Source organism: Mesoplodon densirostris, chromosome 15 (assembly GCF_025265405.1).
Source record: "Mesoplodon densirostris isolate mMesDen1 chromosome 15, mMesDen1 primary haplotype, whole genome shotgun sequence".
Classification (NCBI taxonomy): domain Eukaryota; kingdom Metazoa; phylum Chordata; class Mammalia; order Artiodactyla; family Ziphiidae; genus Mesoplodon; species Mesoplodon densirostris.
In genome coordinates this window covers 6,387,557-6,407,745 of record NC_082675.1, presented here as the reverse complement: position 1 = coordinate 6,407,745, position 20,189 = coordinate 6,387,557, and the positions used below count along the sequence as shown (strand labels likewise).

At 42.6% G+C, this 20,189-nt stretch overlaps 1 protein-coding gene across 3 annotated transcripts in view; it reads left to right on the top strand.

The window, feature by feature from the left end:
* Positions 1-20,189, top strand: part of DNAH10 (dynein axonemal heavy chain 10) — a 148,158-nt gene that overhangs the window by 27,684 nt on the left and 100,285 nt on the right. The window contains exons 12-19 of one of the 3 annotated variants that reach the window (XM_060118805.1): positions 3,019-3,189; positions 4,908-5,084; positions 5,899-6,024; positions 6,926-7,098; positions 7,696-7,847; positions 14,209-14,373; positions 14,987-15,194; positions 18,868-19,024. In XM_060118805.1, the coding sequence (XP_059974788.1) occupies positions 3,019-3,189; positions 4,908-5,084; positions 5,899-6,024; positions 6,926-7,098; positions 7,696-7,847; positions 14,209-14,373; positions 14,987-15,194; positions 18,868-19,024 (1,329 nt within the window). Of the gene's footprint in view, positions 1-3,018; positions 3,190-4,907; positions 5,085-5,898; positions 6,025-6,925; positions 7,099-7,695; positions 7,848-14,208; positions 14,374-14,986; positions 15,195-18,867; positions 19,025-20,189 lie in introns of those variants that run through there. The other 2 variants (XM_060118803.1, XM_060118804.1) reach the window with 2 other exon arrangements.

Here is a 20,189-nt window from a genome sequence, read left to right as displayed (position 1 = left end):
GAGGATGTAGGGCGACCGGGGAGAAGAATGGGACTTAATTTTGTAAGCAGTAGGGAGCCACTGAAGGTTGTTCACCAAAGCAGTGATGTCATCAGACTTATACCAAAGAGGGTTTTTCTGGCTGCAGCGTAGGTGGATCTGAGCTAGGGAAGGAGAGGAGGTGGGGAGGTGGTATAAGAGCCTGTGGCCCTAGGTGTGGGCGAGTCAGGGCTGGTCAGAGAGAATACGACCTCACTGCATACGGCATGGAAGGCTGGCCCACCATGCTCACCTTTTCAGCCTCATGTGCGGAGCACCATCAGTAGCATCCCCATTTTATGTTTCAAGTGAGTGTTTTGATAACCCCAGAGCATCTTTCATATTGTAACTGAAAGTGGGATTTCCTGCTCACTGCTCAAAAGCCAATAAAGAGGCAAGGTTGGTGGAAAGGAAAGTTTGCTTGATTTTGGCTGCCGGCAACCAGGGATGGGGGTGGACTCCTGTCCAAAGGCCAACTCCCCCCGACTGAGGTCAGTGGGCAAGAGCTTTTACAGACGGAGGAGGGGCCTACGTGCAGAAACAGCACAGTCAGCCCAGGCAGGCAGCTTTTTTATTTTTTAAAATTTATTTTTATTTTTAAATTTATTTTTATTTTATTTACTTAATTTTATTTTATTTTTGAGTCTTTGTTAGTGCGTGGGGGCTTTCTCTCGTTGCGGCGAGCGGAGGCTACTTTTTGCTGCGGTGCGCAGGCTTCTCATTGCGGTGGCTTCTCTTGTTGCCAAGCACGGGCTCTAAGCACGGGGGCTTCAGTAGTTGTGGCTCGCGGGCTCAGTAGTTGTGGCTCATGGGCTCTAGAGCTCAGGCTCTGTCGTTGTGGTGCACGGGTTTAGTTGCTCCCCGGTATGTGGGATTTTCCAGGACCAGGGCTCGAACCTGTCTCCCCTGCATTGGCAGGCAGATTCCTAACCACTGCACCATCAGGGAAGCCCTAACAAACTTTTAAATAACTTTTGGTTACATTAATGGTCAGCATTTACTCATTATGTCTATGCAGATACTTTCACTGCTGAGCCAAGAAGCCCATCATAACTACGCAACCTTTCTTTTCTTTTCTTTTCTTTTTTTTTTTTTTTTTGCAGTACACAGGCCTTTCACTATTGTGGCCTCTCCCGTCGCGGAGCACAGGCTCCAGATGCACACGCTCAGCGGCCATGGCTCATGGGCCCAGCCGCTCCGCGGCATGTGGGATCTTCCCGGACCAGGGCACGAACCTGTGTCCCCTGCATCGGCAGGCGGACTCTCAACCACTGTGCCACCAGGGAAGCCCCTTCTTTTCTTTCTTAATGTTTATTTATTTATTTATTTATTTTAAATTTTATTTATTTATTTAATTTTTGACTGTGTTGGGTCTTCGTTGCTGCGCGTGGACTTTCTCTAGTTGCGGTGAGCAGGGGCTACTCTTCGTTGCGGTGCGCAGGCTTCTCACTGCAGTGGCTTCTCTTGTTGCAGAGCACAGGCTCAAGTGCACAGGCTCAGTAGTTGTGGCGCATGGGTTCTAGAACGCAGACTCAGTAGTTGTGGCACATGGGCTTAGTTGCTCCGCGACATGTGAGATCTTCCCGGACCAGGGATCAAACCCATGTCCCCTGCATTGGCAGGTGGATTGTTAACCACTGCGCCATTAGGGAAGTCCCACCATACAACCTTTCTTGTCCAACCCTTCATTTTTCCTGGAGTTAATCATTGCTTTTATTTGCATTTGCTTGGTTAGTTACATATGCACTGTTAATTTTTCCAACTACCCTAACATCTTTTTCACACACCTATCAATAGTGGGTTCCATCTGCTGAGACATATCAGTGCTATTATTTTTCCAGAGACCTTTCTTCCAGAGCTTGCTATCTTTCTGCTCCAGTCTAGATTGTTTGCTCCTCAGACCTGTTTTGAAGCACTTGCCCTAGGACTTTCTGTCTTCTCTCATCTGTGTTGGATCCTCCTTTCTAGAGTTCACAGCTTCCCCTTTCCTTGTTTGCTCCTTTGTTTTGCTGGAGCACATTTTTTAGTAGCTTCCTGAGAAAGGTTTCATGGGACATGCATTTTTTTTGAGTCTTGCATGTGTGAATTCTGAAATAGTAGGTATAGAGTTCAAGGTAGAAAATAACTTTTCTTCAGAAATTTGAAGATGTTCTTTATTGGTTTCTAGTTTCCAGTGTTATTAGAAGTCTGATGTCACTCTGATTTAATTTTTCTAGAATTAACCTTCCACTCTGCATAGGGTGGGCTGGGGATGGAGATATAGTGTACTGAGTGGCCTGGCTGTGTGGGGTGGGGAAGGGATCCTCTGTTTGCCTCTCCCCTTTCTGGTGCCTGGTGCCCTTGAATGCTCAGCCTCCCAGAGGCTTCCATGGGACAAACAGGTGCCCCCCGCCTCCCCCACCCATTGCCAGTGTTAGGTAGTAATTCTCTGCCTTCTGTAAAGTTAGTTACTCTCCTTCCAAAAATTCCTGAACTATCTCCTCTCCCATTTTTTTGTCTATATGAGTTAATACTTTAAAGATTTCCTTTTCTATCATTTTGAACTAGTGGAGGAGAGAGAGCAGAAAACCAGTGCAGCCGGTCTGCCATTTTTTTCTTTTAATATTTATTTATTTAGGTTACGCTGGGTCTAAGTTGCGGCATGGGGGATCTTCACTGCAGCATGCGGACTTCTTAGTTGCGGCATGCATGCTTCTTAGTTGTGGCATGTGAATGCTTAGTTGAGGCATGCAAACTCCTGGCTGTGGCATTCATGCGGGATCCAGTTCCCCGACCAGGGATCGAACCTGGGCCCCCTGCATTGGGAGCATGGAGTCTCACCCACTGGACCACCAGGGAAGTCCCCAGTCTGATATTTTTAACTGGATCTCAGCTTCCACCAAAGCACAATGGAAATCCTTCTCAAGGCACTGATTTGGTTTTTTGCGGGGTAATTTGTTATTTTTGTGGGGTAATTACAGGGTCATAAGGGTTTTTCTGGGCTTTTTTTTTTTTTGGCAGGTTATTGAGAAAGAAGCAAAAAAATTTATTGACGAATCTTTTAAGACACTTCGATCAGCTGAAGCAGCATTTGACATGCTTTTAAAATTTAAGCATATTCGTTCACGGGAGGCCATTAATCGACAAATGATGATGAAATTTAATGATATTCTTGCACAGTACTGTAAAGAGGTAACTGAAAAATCTATGGCTGCTGTAGCAGTAAAAATACACTTGGCAAAATGTAAACAATTGGATCACACCGTTGTCTTTCCCATCTAAATTCAGAGAAACCGTAATTTTCCCAAATAAGCATGTTGTATAACCAAAACGAAGTGGGTTTGTTTATACGGTGGAGAAATTCAGGAAGAATTTATGAAGTACAGTATTGTATGCCTCACATTGTGATGGACCCTGAGTGAGTTAGTCATAGTAATAAGCACAGTAACAACAGTGTAGTAGTCATAGCTACCCGTGTGTGAAGGTCAAGGGTGTGTTCACATACACATTCCTGTTGTAAGGACCCTTGTTATACAGTGGACCCACCCAGATAATCCAGGATAATCTCCTTATTTGAAGGTCAGCTGACTGGCAACCTTAACTCCATCTGCTACCTAGTTCCTTTGTCAGGAAGGGATCAGGACCATTAATGGGGCAGGTATTGTTTTGCCTCTGACACCTAATTACTCACATAGGAGTGTGAAATACTTATTTTTAAAATGCAAGCCCAGACCATAGGATCCAGCATTCCCATTTTGTGTATATACCCAAAAGAATTGAGAGCAGAGTCTCGAAGAGAATATCGATGTTTGTAGCAGCACTATTCACAATGGCAAAAAGCTGGAAATCACCCAAGGGTCCATTGGTAGATGAATGGATAAACAATATGTGGTCCATCCCTACAATGGAATATTATCCAGCTTTGAAAAGGAAGGAAATTCTGCCATATGCTACAACATGGATGAACCTTGAGGGCTTTGTGTTAATTGAAATAAGCCAGTCATAAAAAGACAAATACTTAATGATTCTACTTATATGAGGTACTTAGAGCAAAGTCATAGAGACAGAAAGTAGAAAGGTTGTTCCTAGGGGCTGAGGGAGAGAGAAATGGGGAGTTACTGTGTTTAATGTGTACCCAGAGTTTCAGTTTTACAAGATGAAAGAAGTTGTGGAGGTGGATGATGGTGCTGGATGCACAACAGCATGAATGTCATTAATTCCACTGAAATGTACACTGAAAAATGGTTAGGATGGTGAATTTTATGTCATGCATATTGTACCACAATTTAAAAAATATTACGTGATAGATAATTATAAAATTATAAAACGTGCACACACACACACACACACACACACACAAACAAACAAACACACACACAATGCAGGCCTGGCCACCAATCATGTCTAGAACAGATTTCAGAATTTCCAGTAGGTTGGTCAAATGATCGTACACAGTCTGTAAGTATAAGGCAGTTTGGATCATTGCATGTTTTTTTTTTTTTTTTTTGCGGTACGCGGGCCTCTCACTGTTGTGGCCTCTCCCGTTGCGGAGCATAGGCTCTGGCCGCGCAGGCTCAGCGGCCATGGCTCACGGGCCCAGCCACTCCGTGGCATGTGGGATCTTCCCGGACCAGGACACGAACCCGTGTCCCCTGCATCGACAGGCGGACTCTCAACCACTGCGCCACCAGGGAAGCCTGGATCACTGCATGTTTTAAACCAAACAAAAAAATTCCTAGAGTATAGGAAAACGTAGTAAATAATAAGTAGTAAAAACCCTATTCTGTACCTTAGACTATTTCTTGACGTTCCCTGTTCATTTCTTTAAAGATACAAATCTCAAGTTAAATCTTTTCCTGGCTCACAGACTGATGCTTATCACTTACGGAATACGTTTGATTGCTTTGCAGATTGACATTGTTAACAAAATCTTTGTTCAGAACCTTGACAACCCACCGCTGTATAAGAATCACCCTCCCGTAGCAGGTGCAATCTACTGGGAACGGTCCCTGTTCTTCCGGATTAAGCACACAATCCTCAGATTTCAAGAAGTAGAGGAGATCTTGGACAGTGATGGAGGAAGAGAAGTATGTTGCTTCTGCTGGAAATGTCCCCTTTTGTATTTCACGGTTCAGTTCTAGATGGGCAGCCTCCCTGGGCGCTGATCCTTCAGTCCAGGTGGCTGCTGGCATGGAGTGGGCTACACAGAGTTGCCTGCGAGAGAAGCAGCTCAATTTCAAATCCATGTCTGCAATTTAGGTCTTTTCTGTGGTCCCTGGGGACCACATCTCCATACCTACCTGTGACATCTTCCAGGTAGCAGTCACAAGACTTCCCCCTGACCTTGATCTTCAGCCTCTCCAGAGGGTGACCAGCAACTTTCTGATAATACTCTCCCTCCCTCACCCATGCATTTTTGTCTGTTATATCACAGGGGGTGGGAAACCTTTTCTTTAACGGTCCAGAGAGTAAGTATTTTAGGCATTTGAGGGTCGGATGGCCCCTGTTGCAACTACTCAACTCTGCCTTTGTAGCAAGAAAGTGACCGTTGATAACACGTAAACGAACAGGTGTGACTGTGTTCCAATAAAACATCACTATGGACGCTGAAGTTTGAATTTCGTGGGCTTGTTACGTGTCATGAAGCACTTGTTGTTCTTTTTGAGTCCCTTCATTCTTAGCTCCTGGGCTGCACCAAACCCACAGGCTGAGGTTTGTGAGCCCAGTTAATCAGCCTAGATTTCAAGCCCTACCGTGGCAGACAAACCCTCCAACGTTTGTGCAAATCTGCCTGCTTCCTTTTGCAAAATGTGTTCACTGATCTTTTTGTTTTTTTTAAAGAGAGACGAAAAAAATGTTCTTTTCAATGACAAAATGACCATTGCCTGACTTCTTTGGTAGGTAAAGCAAACATATCTGGAAGTGGGTAGGAGAATGAAAGACTATGAAGATGAAAAGTATGAGCAGTGGAAAGCGACGACAGAGCAGGTCCTGCCGACTCTCCTGAAGAAGAGCCTGCTCACCAAGGTGTGTCTTTCCACATCCGCGTCCTAGATTCCGGGGCGGCCACGTAAGGTGATGGTGACTACTATTTCCTTGAGATTTGATGTGTCGACTCTCATGAAGTTGAGAGGTATTTCCAAAATCAAAGGCGCAGAAGGGCAGAGGTTGACCCGGGAGAAGAAGAGAGGCAGAAAGGGGATAGATGGAGGAAGCAAAATGTCACCGTCAGGGAACACGCTGGGCTTAGGCAGCCCTCCTGACTCCTTGGGCATGTGGCTTAACTCTGAGCTCCAGTGACGTGACCCAGTTTGTAAAATGAGTTGGATTAGACGATCAGAAACATGCAAAGTATTAGTTGAACCGTATATGAAACAGCTGACAGTTGATCATTTTTAACCTGCAGAAACATGTCACTTCCCATGATTCATCCACATCTTTAGCACAGGGTCCGGCACATAGCAACTGCTCAGTAAATAAACGCTAGCTAGGAGGTTCAAGGGAAGACCTGGGCCTGGCGGTTTTCGGTCTTCCGTACTAAAAGGAGTGAAGAGGCCAGGTAGGGCCTGTCAGCAACTGGACAGCTTGTGTCCTATTCAAAAGGGGCAGCTGCTACCCAGCTTCAGTCTGTTCTTTGCCATTTATCATCAGCTTTTCCAATTTTTCAAGGGAAACCAGATTTCTGGATTTTTACCTTCAGTTGCCCGATTCTCGAATGTGGGCGACTAAATCAAATTCTTTAAAAACTCTGTTCACCAAACAAAATATGAATTCTAGCTAGTTCTGGCCAGCTCCCCAGTCTGTCAGGGCAGCAAAGACCCTCCATTGATCTTTTTCAAATTCACGTTTAACTTGGGTTGTGTTGATCTAATTGCTTCTTGGACCGCCCTTCCCACGATGTTTTGTAAAAACACCGTCTCTCCCACAGACTTCTGCTGCTGGTGATGACGCCCAGAACTCTGACAGGGGTGCTGGTTTTGCAATCAACTTTTCACCTGCTCTCAGGGAGATTATTAACGAAGCAAAGTACTTGGAACAGCTGGGGTTCCCTGTCCCCGAATTAGCAACGAATGTTGCCCTCCAGGAAGACAAATTTCTTAGGTAAAAAGATTCTTCTCTTAAATCAACAGTAAACATTTTTTGTCTTGGGACCCCTTTGCACTCTTCAAAATTATTGAAAACACGCCCCCTACCCATGCCAAAGCTTTCATTTTTGTGGATTTTATAACTGCCAATATTTGCCACATTAGAAATAAAAACTAAGAAATGTTTAAAATATGTGTTTATTCATTCATCTAAAAATAACAACGATAAATCTATTTCATGTTAACTGAAATAACATTTTCACTTTTTCACTTTTTAAATTAATTTTTACTGGGGTATAGTTGATTTACAGTGTTATGTTAGTTTCTGCTGTACGGCAAAGTGAATCAGTTCCACATATACATATATCCACTCTTCTTTAGATTCTTTTCCCATGTAGGTCATTACAGAGTATTGAGTAGAGTTCCCTGTAAGTAACATTTTTAAATAAAAAGTAACCAATATTTTCCAAAAAGAAAGTTAGTGGGAAGAGTGGCATTCTTTAAAATTTTTAGTCTGGTTAATGGTCTTTTGTATCCTATCTGTAAGGTTATTAATCTTTTTATGAGCTCCATTGTATTTTTCTCACGTCAGTGACTTTCCTATAATGTGCAGGTACACGGATGGGATACAACGTATGTTGGATCATTATCACATGCTCATTGGAACGTTAAATGAGGCAGAGGCTCTTCTCCTTGACGACCATTCCCAGGAGTTAGTGAGAGTGTTTAGGTCTGGATATAAGAGGTTAAACTGGAACTCACTAGGTAATATAATTCATCTATCTATTGCCTTTTAGACTTTGGGATATAAAAAAATCATTCTTTTAGATTGTCTTAGTTGAATTATAATTTTTCTATGTATGTAGATATGGTTAACAAATACGTTTTCAGCATCAGTAAAGTACACTTTGTGGAATATGGAATCCATCTCAAGGCTTTAGTTAGGGGTGAAGGTGAGTGGATGGGGTGCTGTTTTGACATTCGACTGACCCAAAGCTTTCTCCTCCAAAAATAAAGTGACTTTTACTTTTTTCCCTTAAAACTGAATTTTTTTTTTAAACAAATGTATTTATTACTTTTGGCTGCGTTGGGTCTTCGTTGCTGCACGCAGGCGTTCTCTAGTTGCGGCCAGCGGGGGCCACTCTTCGTTGCGGTGTGTGAGCTTCTCATTGCGGTGGCTTCTCTTGTTGCAGAGCACGGGCTCTAGGTGCGCGGGCTTCAGTAGTTGTGGCACGCGGGCTCTAGAGCACAGGCTCAGCAGTTGTGGCGCACGAGCTTAGTTGCTCTGCAGCATGTGGGATCTTCCCGGGCCAGCACTCGAACCCGTGTCCCTTGCATTGGCAGGCGGATTCTTAACCACTGAGCCACCAGGGAAGCCCTAAAATTGAGATTTTAATTTTGAGATAATTACAGAGTCACACGCAGTTGCAAGAATTAATACAGACAGATCCTGGGGACCCTTTGCCTGGTTTTCCCCCAACGGCAACTTCTGCAAAACTGTAGTGCAAACCACAGCCCAGATTTTTATATCGATATAGTCAAGACACAGAACATTTCTACATCACAGTGATTCCTCATGTCGCCCTTTTAAAGTCACACCCACTTCCCTCCTATCCCCATCCTCTACTGAACCCCTGGCAGCCACTAATCTGTTTTCTGTTTCTATAATTTTGTCATTTTAAGAGTGTTACATAAAATATTATATGACCCTTTTGGTGTTGGCTTTTCTCACCCAGCACAATTCTCTGGAGATTTTTCCAAGTTCTTGCCTGTTTCAACAGTTTGTTCCTTTTTATCAGTGAATAAAAAACAGTATAGTATCAATGTTTGTTTCACCATTCACCTAGATATCCTAGATAATATATAGGTTGTTTCCAGTTTTGACTATTATGGATATACATTTGTGCTATAGAATCACTTGTGTACAGGGTTTTATGTGAACATGAGTCTTCATTTCTCTGGGATAAATGCCCAGGGTTGTATGATACTTGTGTGTTTAGTCTTTTTTTTTTTAATTAAAAAAACTGAAGAATAGTTAATGTACAATGTTATATAACTTATATATACAGTATAGTGTACAGTATAGTGATTCACAGTTTTTAAATGTTATACTCCATTTATAGTTATTATAAAATATTGGCTGTATTCCCTATGTTGTAGAATATATCCTTGTAGCTTATTTTATACATAATAGTTGGTACCTCTTAATTGCCTACATATATCGCCCCTCCCCATTTCCCTATCCCTCTGGTAACTACTAGGTTGTTCTCTATATCTGTGAGTCTGCTTATTTTTTGTTATATTAATTAGTTGTTTGTTTAGTCTTTTTTTTTTTTTTAATGTCATAGTGTTGTCCAGAGTGGCTGTACCATTTTACATTCTCACCAGCAATATACATTTCACTGTCTCTAGATCTTGGCCAGCCTTTGGTATTGTCACTATTTTTTAAAATTTAGCCATATGATAGCTGTGTAATGATAGCTCGTTGTGGTTTTGATTTGCATTTTTCTGTAATGGCTAATGATGTGTTTGTTTGCCTTTATATATCCTCTTTGGTGTAATGTCTTTTTTTTGTTCTTTTGCCCATTTTCTAATTATATCACTTGCTTTTTTACTGTTGAGCTTTGAGAGTTCTTTATATATTATAGATACTAGTCCTTTATTGGATATGTGATTTGGAAATACTTTCTCCCACTCTGTAGCTTATCTTTTCATTCTCCTAATAGCATCTTTGGCAGAGATATTTTGATGAAGTCCAATTTATCAATTTTTCCTTTTATGGATCATGATTTTGGTGTCAAGTCTAGGGACTCTGCCTAGCCCTAGATCCCAAAATTTTTCTATTTTTTCTAAATATTTTATAATTTTATGTTTTACAGTTAAGACTGATCAATCTTGATTTTTTTTTTTTTTTGTACAAAGTGAGAGACTTAAGTTGCGGTTCATTTTTCTTTCCAATTGTTGTAGCATTGTTTGTTGGAAAGGCTAACTTTTTCCATTAAATCACTTTTACACTTTTGTCAAAAACTACTTGAGCATATTTGTATGGGTCTATTTCTGGGTTCTCTGTTCTGTTCCATTGATCTATATGTCTGTCCCTTTGCCAATATCACAGAGCCTTGAAGCCTTAATTATTGTGGCTACCGAGTAAGTCTTGAAATTGGGTAGACTGGTAACCACTGACCTTTTTATTGTCTCTATAGTTTTGCCTTTTCCAGAATGTCATATAATTAGAGTCATACAGTGTGCAGCCTTTTCAGATTGGCTTCTTTCACTTAGCAATAAAATTTAAGGTTCCTCCATATAATTGTGCTTTTTATTACCAAATATTAATTTTGTAATAATATTATTTTTTATAAATATTATTTATATTTTATTAATTGTGTTCTTTTTATTACCAAATAATATTCCATTGTGTGGATGTACTGTAGTTTATCTGTTCACCTGTTGAAGGACATCTTGGTTGCTTCCACATTTTGGCAATTATGAATAAAGCTGCTAAAAATGTTCATGTGCAGGTTTTGTGTAGTGATTTCTTCTCTTTGTTCTTCTTTTTTTGTTTGTTTTAAAATTACAGATTCAGTTTCCTTAATGGTTATAAGACTATTCAAGTGATTATTTCCTATTGGGTGAGTTGTGTAGCTTGTGCTTTTCAAAGAAGTGGTGCATTTCATCTAAGTTGTCAGATTTACTGTGCAGAGTTGTTCTTATTGTTCCCTTATTATCTTTTTTTTTTTTTTTTGCGGTACGCGGGCCTCTCACTGTTGTGGCCTCTCCCGTTGTGGAGCACAGGCTCCGGACGCGCAGGCTCAGCGGCCATGGCTCACGGGCCCAGCCTCTCCGTGGCATGGGGGATCCTCCCGGACCAGGGCATGAATCCACGTCCCCTGCATCGGCAGGCGGGCTCTCAACCACTGCGCCACCAGGGAAGCCCCCTTATTATCTTTTTAAAGACTGTACATCTTTAGTGATCCCTCCTATTTAATTCTGGATATGGTTAATTTGTGTCTTCTCTTTTTTTCTTTTCAGTCCTGCTAGAGATTAGTCAGTTTTACTGAAGCTCTTTGTTTCATTGATTTTATCTGTTGTTTTTCTGTGTTTAATTTTACTGATTTCTGCTTATCTTTATTATTTCTTTCTGCTTGCTTTGGATTTATTTTACTCTTCTTTTTCAAGGTTATTGAGGTGGGAACTTAGATCATTGATTTGAGATCTTTCCTCTTTTCTAATGTATGCATTTGGTGCTATTAATTTCCCTGTTAGCACTGCTTTAGCTGTGTCCCACAGATTCTGATAGTTGTATTTTAATTTTTATTCAATTAAGTGTATTTGAAAAATTTCCCTTGAGACTTCCTCCATGACTCATGGATTATTTAAAAGTGTGTTGTTTAGTTTCGAAGTGTTTGGAGATTTCCCCTGTTATCTTTCTGTCATTGTTTTGTAATTTGAGTCCACTGTGGTTGGAGAACATACTCAGTATAATTTCAATTCTTTTAAATTTGTTGAGGTTTGTTTTACAGCTCAGGATATAGTCTATCCTGTTTTATGTTCTGTGGCCACTTGAAAAAAATACATATTCTACTTTGCTGAGTAGAATGTTCTATAAATGTTGATTAATGTTGTTGGTTCATGATGTTGTTGAGTTTTTATATATCCTTGTTGATATTCTGTCTAGTTGTTCTGTCAATTACTGAGAGAGGAATGTTGACATGTCCAATTATAATCATGGATTTACCTATTTCTTTTTTCAGGTCTATCATTTTTTACTTCATGTATTTTACAATTCTGTTGCTTTGATGCATACAAGTTTAGGATTGCTGTGTCTTCTTATGAATTAAACCCTTTAATTATTATATAATATTCAACTTTCTCTGATAATTTTCTTTGTTCTAAAGTCTACTTTACCTAATATTAATATATCCATTCTGGTTTTCCTTTGATTAATGTTTGCACAGTGTATGTTTTTCCGTCCTTTACTTTCAACTTGCTGATAGAATTGTATTTGAAATGAGTTTCTTGCAGACACAGCATATAGTTGGGTCATGTTTTTAACCTACTCTGTCTTGGTGCATTTAGACCATTTACATTTCATGTAATTATTGATTTGTTAGGGCTTAAGTCTGTCAATCTTTTGTTTTCTGCTTGTTCTTTTTGTTTCTCTGTTTTTCCTTTACTTGCCTTTCCATGGGCCACTTGAACATTTTCTCTAATTCCATTTTGATTTATCTATAGCATTCTTATAGCATATTTTTTAGTGGTTGCTCTAGGTTACATATACATAACATTACAGTTTACTGGTTTGAGTGAAGTATAGAAATCTATAGAATTTTACCAGTTTGAGTAAAGTATAGAAACCTTAACTCCCCTTACCCTCTCCCACTTATGATATAGTTATCTTAAATATTTCTTCTAAATACATTTTGGACCACAACAGGCAGTGTTATAATTTTTGCTGCAACCGTCAAACCTAAGTTAGGAAGCTCAAGAAGAGCAGGAAAAAACGATTGTATTTTCCTATATTTTTACCTACTGTGCTCGTCCTTCCTCCCTGATGGTCCCAGGGTCTTCTCTTACTGGGTCCTTTCTGTTTACAAAACTTCCTGTGGCCATCCTTACGTCCCATGCTGTAGCAGCATAGGTCTGCTGGTGACCTAATCGCCTAGTTTCCCTTCTGAGAATACCTTGATTTCCCCTTTGTTACTGTCAGGTGGAAGTAGAAATCCAGGTTCCGTAGTCAGCCTTCACCAACAGTCGAGGGGAAGCTCCACATAACTGCTGGGAGGGGTGGGGGTCCCAGCCCCCCTGCAGTCTCCACTCACACTGTGGGGTGGCAGAGAGCGGTACTCGTTGCCGGACCGTGGAGGTGAAAGTCCCATCTACCTCCATGGCCTCCTCTGACGCCACCACGGCAGCCATAAAGGGACAGGGGTTTGGGGCACCTCATTACAACATTCTGAGGGTGGAATTCTAGGCCCCCTCCACCTGGCCCTTCTGGCATGGGTGAGGGCAGGGTCACATTTTTATCTGTGGTGTTTGGCTGGAGCGGAGCAGTTATTCTCTAAAATTTTGTCTTGCTAGGGTGTCCCTTTCCTGGTCCTTTGGTCAGAGAAAACAGGATTTTCTTGAGGCTTTTTTTTTTGTGCATGTGTGTCTGTACCCATGGGCACTTACGGGTCACCGGCTCCTTCAGCTCCAGGTCTGGGATATAGATCCCAGGAAAAAGATCCCAGGGCCCTCATCACCACATCATTCCTCGGATCCTGGGGTCCCCGCTGGTTGGCTGTCTCTCCCCCTTTCCGCATCTTATATTTGTTTTATGGCTAATGTGCAGGGTTCTTAGTTGTATTTAGCAGGAGTGATAAGGAAAAGTACATACTTCTTCTTCCTTTACTTTTAAAAATAAACAAGTCATTTATGTTACTATCTTTCCTTCTTCCTCTTTCCCTTCCCTTGCTCCAAATCTTCTCCCCGTTTTTCGTTGTCATTTCCTTTTCTCCCCTTCCTCCCTTCTTCTTTGTACAGAGAACGTGTGTGTTTGGACGGTGGCTTCCAGCGTGAAACCTCTGGGTTAAAAGTCCAGCTTTTACCCATGTGACTCAACTTCTCGGGGGCTCCGTTTCCTCATCTCTAAAATGGGCATAATCTCAGTACCCGATTCATAGGGCTGTTGTAAGGATTCGATCATGTAATCAACGTCACATGCTTAGGCCATCGCCCAACTGGTCATAAGTGCTTAACTCAGGTTTACTCTTCACATTCTTGCTGTTTACTTTTCTAAGCAACAGGCCAGAGGGTTGCCTAACTGGAGGCAGGGTAGCAAGTAGTGGAGGGTTTGTGTTGCCATGGCAATGAGAAGGCAAGAGGGTTGTACCTCCTCTTTCTCCCCACCGTGCTTCAGATACGATGATGCTAAAAGCAAACAGAAGAAATGTATCGTTTGGTTGATCCTGAGCACCGGCTCCTTGTTCCAGTCCCCAGGGACCACGTGGGTCTTTGTCACCTCAAAGACCCAAGGGGATGGAAGGAGCACAATCCTTCCTGTGAAGGGATGTTGGCGGGAGGGATATGGAAAGGAAGAGTTGAAAGCCAGCTATCTTTCTTTTGTTCTTTGTCTTTTTCTCCAAAGGTATTGCTGACTACATAACTCGGTGCAAACAGGCCATTGGGAAATTTGAGTCCCTCGTCCACCAGATTCATAAGAATGCAGATGACATTTCTTCCAGACTTACCTTAATAGAATCCATAAATCTCTTTAAGTATCCAGCACCTAAAAGTGAGGAAGAACTCCCAGGTAGATCTGACTTCTTGTTTCTTTGATTATGGAAGAAATGGAAAAACCTCTTGGGTATGATTGTGCACACACACACACACATACACACACACACAGAGTTTATTCCACAAATGGAACAAAAACATACCTCATGATCTCAGGCATTTACTTGAAAAGGTCATGGGTAATTTGTACTTTTTGCCGTGTTTTATGTATTTCTTACATAGTTTTACAAATTCCTAAGTCTATGAAAATCAACAGTACTTTTGTCAATAACTTTGTAACAGTACGGTGAACTGTGTTTTATGGGCTCACATTTACTTGTTCAAACAGGGTATTTTAAGCTCTCTTGGACTAATCAACAAGGAATTCAGGATTAGTTAACAAGCAATTCAAGACAAGCAAGATTGCCCAAAGGCAAAGCATGCACAAGTGGCATTCGTTCCCATGTTGTCATGTATTTTTTGCTTTGGATGTGTCTCACTTCGGGTGGTGTTGATTTATTTTCTGCTTTTGGTCAAGATTGGAGGCTGCTTTCATATTTGCAAGATATACAGCTAATGTTTGGGTTGCTTCTTGAGTAATGTCCCTTCCCGTGTTTGTGAAGAGCTGTAACAGGTGTCTTCCACTGCAGGCATGAAGGAATTCTTTGAGCACATTGAACGAGAAAGGGCCAAAGATGTGGACCACATGGTCAGTTGGTATCTTGCCATTGGGCCTCTACTGACCAAAGTTGAGGGGCTGGTTATCCACACCAACACAGGCAAGGCCCCCAAGCTGGCCTTCTACTACGAATACTGGGAAAATAGAATTTACAAGGTCTTGACAAAGCTCATCCTGAAGTAAGTTAATGTTCATATTGCATTTTTTTTTTTTTTTTTTTTTTTTTTGCAGTACGCGGGCCTCTCACTGTTGTGGCCTCTCCCATTGTGGAGCACAGGCTCCGGACGCGCAGGCTCAGCGACCATGGCTCACGGGCCTAGCCGCTCTGCGGCATGTGGGATCTTCCTGGACTGGGGCACGAACCCATGTCCCCTGCGTCGGCAGGCGGACTCTCAACCACTGCACCACCAGGGAAACCCTATGTTTTAAAGACAGTGTGCATAGATTAAAATATCTTACACACATGAATAGTTAAAGAGGAGCCACAAGGTACAGAACAAAAATCAGCTGGACAATAAGTCTGCTTTCTGGCCAAAGGGCACTCATAAAATGGAAGGATTTTGGCTCATGTTCTTTTTTTTTTTTTTTTAGTTGACACTCAATGTTTATTAAATATGAAAGTTACAGATAAAATTTAAAACCATATTTGAAAAAAGATAACTGTATGTGATATATATCAGACCTCTGATAGGTAGGGAGAATTTTCTATTCTGGAAGAAAAGGAAGAAATCATAAGAGAAGAGATGGACAGACGTTGCATGCAAAAATTTTAAATGTTTTTTCACAAAATAAAAGGATAGAATTGGAAAAGAATTTACAGCAAATGTGCTTTTATGCATTAACTTATGGAAATACTTTTGTAATATAATGAGAAAAATGACTACACTATAAGAGACACAATGAGATTTTTCGCAAAAATGAATTACAACTGTCAAAAAATTTAGAAATTTATTCTTGTGAGTAATCATAGAAATGAATGATAAAACAACTATTAAATTAACAAATAAGTTTTAAAAATTTTATTTATTTTATTATTTTATTTTTGGCTGTGTTGGGTCTTCGTTGCTGCGTGCAGGCTTTCTCTAGTTGTGGTGAGCGGGGCCTACTCTTCATTGCAGTGCGCAGGCTTCTCATTGCGGTGGCTTCTCTTGTTGAGGAGCATGGGCTCTAGACTTGAGGGCTTCAGTAGTTGTGGCACGCGGGCTCAGTAGTTGTGGCTCGCGGCTCTAGAGCACAGGCTCAGTAGTTGTGGCACATGGCTTTGTTGCTCTGCAACATGTAGGATCTTCCTGGACCAGGGCTCAAACCTGTGTCCTCTGCATTGGCAGGTGGATTCTTAACCACTAAGCCACCAGGGACGTCTCAACAAATAACCTTTAAAAGACAATAATATGAAATTCTGGTGAATAAGAGGTTCATTATGGGCAGAATTGTGATTTGTGGTGATACTACAGTACAAAGTGTCATATTGGCTCATGTTCTTGTTAGGTCCCTCAACATCCAGAAAAGGAAATTATCCCTCTCCCCACTGTCTGAAAGACATACACATGTCTGTGTTCAACTGGCAACAGAGAATTGCTGTCACTCAGTATTTAACAAAATCCCAGATGATGCCTTCACTTATACTGAGAGAGGCTGATTTGAAGGATATATGATGCATGAACTCTTCCCGAAGGTCTAAAGTAACCCCTGGCTAGAATGGGCATCACGTATGTGTTGAATGCTTATCATGTGTGCCAGCCTCAGACACATGGAGGCTGTCCCTTGCCTCCTGGAGCTCCACAGCTCTGCAGCTCAGACTGGCCGAGAGCTAAGTGCCTGGACTTCACATTGGCTTAGGGTCCTTCTAAGAAACCAGCCTATGAAATTCATCACTGTTGCTATTACCTCCATATTGACAAGGGTGGTGTTCATTTTATCATATGTTTTCTTTTTTTTATAAATTTATTTATTTTTATTTATTTATTTTTGGCTGTTTTGGGTCTTTGTTGCTGCGCACAGGCTTTCTCTAGTTGCATTGAGCAGGGGCTACTCATCGTTGCGGTACACAGGCTTCTCATTGTGATGGCTTCTCTTGTTGCAGAGCATGGGCTCTAGGTGCGCAGGCTTCAGTAGTTGTGGCACATGGGCTCAGTAGTTGTGGCTCATGGGCTCAAGAGTGCAGGCTCAGTAGTTGTGGCGCACAGGCTTGGTTGCACTGTGGCATGTGGGATCTTCCCGGCCCAGGGATCAAACCCATGTCCCTTGCATTGACAGGCAGATACTTAACCACTGAGTCACCAGGGAAGTCCCATATGTTTTCTTTATGAAGAACCCCAGAAGAAGTTTCTCTAACTTTCCTTCTGATCTTAGCCTCCTGAGAAAGTATTTTTCCTCTTCTCTTTCCTCTTTCATTTTTTGTTGTTTTTAAAAAACTTCTTTTTCATTATGATTTTTAAATTTTTGTTATTTTATTATTATTATTCAATTAAAAAAATTTAAAACAAAATTGTTTTGGCTGCGCCACACAGCATGCAAGATCTTAGTTCCCTGACCAGGGCTCGAACCCGTGTCCCCCACATTGGCAGGTGGATTCTTAACTGTTGCACCACCAGGGGAGTCCCCTGGATGCAGTTTGACAGACTTCACTTCATTGATCCTTTAAATAAATCTGTTTTCTACATACTTCATTTACTTTGTAATGTTGCTTCTAATTTTGACTCTTAAAGCAGCCCCTTAGGAGTTCCCGGGCAGTTGAGTGGTTAGGACTGTGCGCTTTCACTGGCAAGGGCCCGGGTTCGATCCCTGGTTGGGGAACTAAGATCCCACAAGCCGCCTGGCACAGCCAAAAAAAAAAAAAAAAAAAGCAGCCCCTCGTACAGGGCTACCTCCTGAGTTTTCTCTTTCTAATACACTATGTTTTCCCTTGATCCGTTCATCCATTTACGCATCAATCCATCTATTCACTCATTCATTCATTCCAAGGTTTATTAGAGCCTGGACTGGACCAGGCACTGGACCAGATAAAGCCCCCATTTTTCTGGAGCTTCTCCATCCTCATAGGAGAGAGGTGCAAGACTCAAGGAAATAAATATTCTCTGTGAAAGAAATAAAGCAGAATAATGTTCCAGGGAGAGACTGGAAGGGCTGTTGTGATTGGGTGGTCAAGAAAGGCCACGGCGAGGCCACGCTTTAGCGGAGCCCTGAAGCGAAGGAGCAAGCTGGAAGGGGAGGAGCTTCCTGCTGGAAGACAAAGGCCAGTGTACAGACCTGGAGGCCACGTGGGAGGAACAGAAGGAAGGAATAAAGAGGGTGAAGGGAGTGCGTAGGAGAGGAGGCTGAGCAGGCAGGGGCCAGGTCGTGAAGAGCCTGGAAGGAGCTTGCATTTGTTCTCAGAGAGAGAAGAGTTGCATATTTTATACCCTCTCTCTGGCTGTAGGGATCACTGAATTGCGGTGGGGATGGGAGGAAGAGGAAGACCGGTTTGCAGGCTAATGAAGTGTCCATCCCAGTGTTGTCCCTGATTTAATCCCAGAAAGGACAGAGTCTGGTAGGCCAGGCGCAGGGGGGACATGAGAGTTCATTTTTCCGGAGCCAGAGTCAAACAGCTTTTTGGAGTTACTATTACTAAGTATCTTCCAACTAATAGGTATTCTAACTTCCCCAAAGTAGAAATGAACTATTTGTACAATTTGGGCCATAAGAAGGGTATATAATGAAACTCACCCCACACTGTCCGTTACAGCCGTAGACTGTGTTATTCCTTGTCGCAGGCTTTTTATAGGTGGCGGCTGGGACTCTAGCCATTTTCACCCGCTGTCGGGTATCTTTCACGCTGCTGAATACTGAGTCTGTTTTATTAACCCCTCCTAGGAATTTGCAGTCTTTTAATTCTTTAATCCTTGGAAACGTCCCTTTGTTCCAAACGGAAACCATTTTGACGGCTCCCGAGATCATCCTGCACCCCAGCGCAAGCGAGATTGACAAAATGTGCGTCCACTGTGTCCGAAATTGTGTGGAGGTGACCAAGGTAGGGACGGAACTGTGTGTTGTTTCCTGGTTGACCCCTTGTCACAGAGGGCTGGGCCCACCAGCTGCGGACAGCAGGTGACTCAGGAGGTCAAGAACACGGGCTCCACCCTGTCCTTTGTCCAGACCGTTTTAGTCTCTTCCTGGCTCCTCCTCTGTAAATCTCTGAAGTTTGGGGGTGTCCCAAGGCTTGATGCCGGCTCCCTTCTCACCTCTCTTTATCTTCTTTGTGCATCCTCACGACCGGTCCCATGGCCGTTATTACCAACCCTATGGAGGCAAGCCTGCTGCATTTCCATCTCCAACCCAGAATTCTCTACTACACAACACATGTTTCTAGTCGCCTACCAGCTGTCTCCCCTTGAACCTTAGACTTGGCGAGTACAAGATGGAATTCCTGGCTTTCCAACGTGCAGCCTGGTCCTGTCCCCATTTTCCCTACTTCAGGCAACGGCGCCAACATCCACCCAAGTGGTTGAGTCAAAACCCTGGGAGCCATCCTTGATCCCTCTTTTCTTCTGTCCACCCATATCCAGCCCGTCGGTAAGTCTGGCTGACTCGCTCCCCCAAACACGCCTCTGATCTCCCCTCTTCTCTCCTTTTCCACATTACCAGTCCATCCCAAGTTCATCATCCCTCACCTGGACTATTGCAGTCATGTTCCCACAGGTGGTCAGGATTATCCTTTAAAAACGTGAATAGTTTCATGTCATCCCTGTAGAAAAGCCCCCGATGACTTCACGTTGCACTTAGAACATAATCCAAACTCGTCATTCTGGTCTATGAGCCCCTCTGCAATCTAACTCCTGCCTACCTTTCTGATCAGCTCCTACCTGTACACACCCCACTGTGCCCAGCCTAATGCACCTCCAGCAGGTAACACCACTTCCTCCTTGAAATGGTGGCACTCCTGTTCCCTCTGCCTGGAACCTTCTGCCCCTGAGACCTGGACTTGCTGGCCCCTTCTGGTCCTTCTCTTATTACATAACCCTACACCACCTTCTTCCTAGCCCATGTCACTATCTGACCTTTCCTTATTTTTTTTATTTTTTTTTTTTTTGCGGTATGCGGGCCTCTCACTGTTGTGGCCTCCCCTGTTGCGGAGCACAGGCTCCGGATGCGCAGGCCCAGCGGCCATGGCTCACGGGCCCAGCCGCTCCGCGGCA